This window comes from Apodemus sylvaticus, chromosome 15 (genome assembly GCF_947179515.1).
Source record: "Apodemus sylvaticus chromosome 15, mApoSyl1.1, whole genome shotgun sequence".
Classification (NCBI taxonomy): domain Eukaryota; kingdom Metazoa; phylum Chordata; class Mammalia; order Rodentia; family Muridae; genus Apodemus; species Apodemus sylvaticus.
In genome coordinates, this window is record NC_067486.1 from 40,537,631 (window position 1) to 40,540,775 (window position 3,145).

At 33.1% G+C, this 3,145-nt stretch overlaps 1 protein-coding gene across 1 annotated transcript; it reads left to right on the top strand.

Moving 5' to 3' along the window:
* The first annotated feature begins 878 nt into the window (after positions 1 to 878).
* On the top strand, positions 879 to 1,805 carry LOC127666085 (olfactory receptor Olfr180-like). The gene has a single exon (XM_052158806.1). The coding sequence runs from the start codon at positions 879 to 881 to the stop codon at positions 1,803 to 1,805; it is 927 nt and encodes a 308-aa protein (XP_052014766.1).
* Positions 1,806 to 3,145: the final 1,340 nt, after the last annotated feature.

Below are 3,145 nucleotides of genomic sequence, written 5' to 3' on the forward strand. Positions count from 1 at the left end.
ACATGCTGGTCATGTCCTTTCCCATTACTCAGGTCTTCACCAGTTCCTTGCTTGTAAAAGCCAGATGTCATACTACCGCAAGATAACAGCATCATCAAAATTCTTCTTAAAGGTAATAATGCTATGAGCAAAGGAAAGCTGTCACTTGGATTCATAATTAAGATATAGAAAATATGATCACCTGGTTAAGATCACTTACAGGAGCTGGGATTGGAAAAATTTCTTCTTTTAAATCATAACCTTCAGAATTCTATAGCAATATGCCTCAAAATGCTTTAAGTATAGTAAAAATTATTGAGACATATGTTAGAATAAAAGGATAAGTATGCAGAGGAAATTTTGTGTTTTGTTGCTAGACAATGATATGCCCCATTATTCAGAATATGACACTACTGTGATCTAGGAAATTGAATTAAAACTTAGATAAAAAGTTTCACTTGTAAAATGTTCTCACACTTTTTAATTTTTTTTTTACTCTGAGAGAGAGTTGAAAATAAATTTGTCATATTTGCAAGACAACTGATTTTAAAATTTTGGGAGCAAGGGAGAGTAACAGAGAAAAAATAAAACAAGAAACACTGAACCAAATCTGAGTAAATTACATTTTTTATGTCTGTATAAAGTTTTTGGAAAAGTAATGCTTTTTCAGTTTACTTATGTACCCTGGAGGTATTAAGTAGTCCAATGAATTTTGACAGTCAAAGATGGTAATGCTTTAAGGAAAAATAACTGCAAAATACAAGAGTTTCACTGCAAGGACAGTAGGTAATGTTTGGAAAAAAGAAACCCCCTGTCTCCTATACAAAGCAAAGTGGGAAATGATCAGACCATAGTCGCAAATCTGACATCCTTATCACTTGTCAACAGGGAAGCTGAAGATGACCGAGGACAACTATTCCTTGACAACAGAGTTCATCCTCATAGGATTCTCAGATCACCCAGACCTGAAGATACTTCTGTTCCTGGTGTTCTCTGTCATCTATGTGGTCACCATGGTGGGGAATCTTGGGCTGGTGGCCTTGATCTACATGGAGCCTCGTCTCCACACACCCATGTACATCTTTCTGGGCAACCTGGCTCTGATGGACTCCTGCTGCTCCTGTGCCATCACTCCCAAGATGCTAGAGAACTTCTTTTCTGTGGACAGGAGGATTTCTCTCTATGAATGCATGGCACAGTTTTATTTTCTCTGTTTTGCTGAAACTACAGACTGCTTTCTTCTGGCAGCAATGGCCTATGACCGCTATGTGGCCATATGCAACCCACTGCAGTACCACAGCATGATGTCCAAGAAGCTCTGCCTTCAGATGACCACAGGAGCCTACATAGCTGGAAACCTGCATTCAATGATTCACATAGGGTTCTTGTTCAGGTTAACATTCTGCAGGTCTCACACAGTCAAGCACTTCTTTTGTGATATCCTTCCACTATACAGACTCTCATGTGTAGACCCTTATATCAATGAACTGATGATACTCATCTTTTCTGGTTCAATTCAAACATTTACCATTACTGTAGTCCTCATTTCTTATTTCTGCATTCTTTTCACCATATTCACAATGAAGTCCAGGGAGGGAAGAAGTAAAGCTTTATCTACCTGTGCATCCCACTTCCTGTCTGTGTCAATATTCTATGGGTCTCTTCTCTACATGTATATTCGACCAAGTTCAATTAATGAAGAGTATAAAGACATACCAGTTGCTATTTTTTATACTCTGGTAATTCCTTTATTAAACCCATTTATTTATAGTCTGAGAAATAAGGAAGTAATTAATGTAATAAAGAAAGCAATGAAGAGACAATAGTAACAGCTCTTTGAAAATGAAACTTGAACTTCAAGTAAATTTATATCCATATTTATATTATCCAATTTTATTATTCAAATTATGCCAGAAGAAATGAGATTATTAACTTTTACTTCAAAATCTTAAATGTGAGATGTGTTTGAAGTCATAACTTCTTGACAAGTCCTACAAATGAAGGAAATGTATGTTGGCATATGTAAAGGTAGGTTTTTATTAATTATTGGTAAAACTTTTGATCTCAAATAATAAAAACTAAAATCTCAAATACATTGCAAAGTCTTCTCTAGTAAATCTTTCCTTAGAATTTCCACTCCTTTGAAACTAATTGTGTGCTTGTGTATAGTTTTATCTTCACCCCCGTTTTGCCACTGTACTCATACATGTTATACATTTAGTCTACAAAATTTTAACACTAAGTATTAGTCATTTATTCATAAGCTGTCTAAGGGAAAGTACCTTTAAAATGACTTATTCAGCGATTTGAATGTGAAGTGATTCACTAAGTAATCTCCAAGGGTTTGAAGTTTTTCCTGGATTTTAATTTGTTCATTATATTTTACAGTTATTAAAATGGCTATCAAATTAATATTTATGTTGTAATGTCATTTATTGTTTTGTTTGAGATTAGAAGTATCAATACTATCATAGTATTTATAAAAGATGGAGGTGATATGCACATACAAATGAGGTTCAATATTGCTGACAATCCTAAATATCTTTAAACCAAGTATTTCCCTGAAATTAAATTCTATTATTTAACCACTGCATTTGTATTTTAGAATCAAATTCTCATCACTAAAGAACCAGTATTTTGGTTTGGCAATCTGTGGTTATAAATGATGTTTTTCATGATGAAATCCCAACAGATTTTAATCTTTTCAATTGCTACATATTTTGTAGTCTAAAAATAAGAAAGTTATGAATGTCCTAAATCAAAATTGTTCATAGAGCACATGTGCTAAAATGTATTTCTGGCAGCTAAGTTACTGGGATCAATTCAAATAAACTATAGGAATACTCATGAGTGTGACAATCTAATTAGACATAATCTTGAATATATCCAATGAATTCTAAGAGTTAAAGTTCATATGAGATAACCTTTATTTATGATGTCAGGTTTCTTGGTCCCAAAGAAAGCTTTTAATCTATTTTTTAGTCAGTAACACAATTGATGGGCAATATGCATTTGTATGTAATTTTTACTTTGAATTTAGCTCTCAAAAGAATATTGTTCACACAGAAATTCTACTTTCTAATAAGAAATAATTTTTATTACTGTTAGTCATTTTAATATCAAATTCTCACTAAATAATCTGTGTTTTGGTGTTCAATTTTTTATT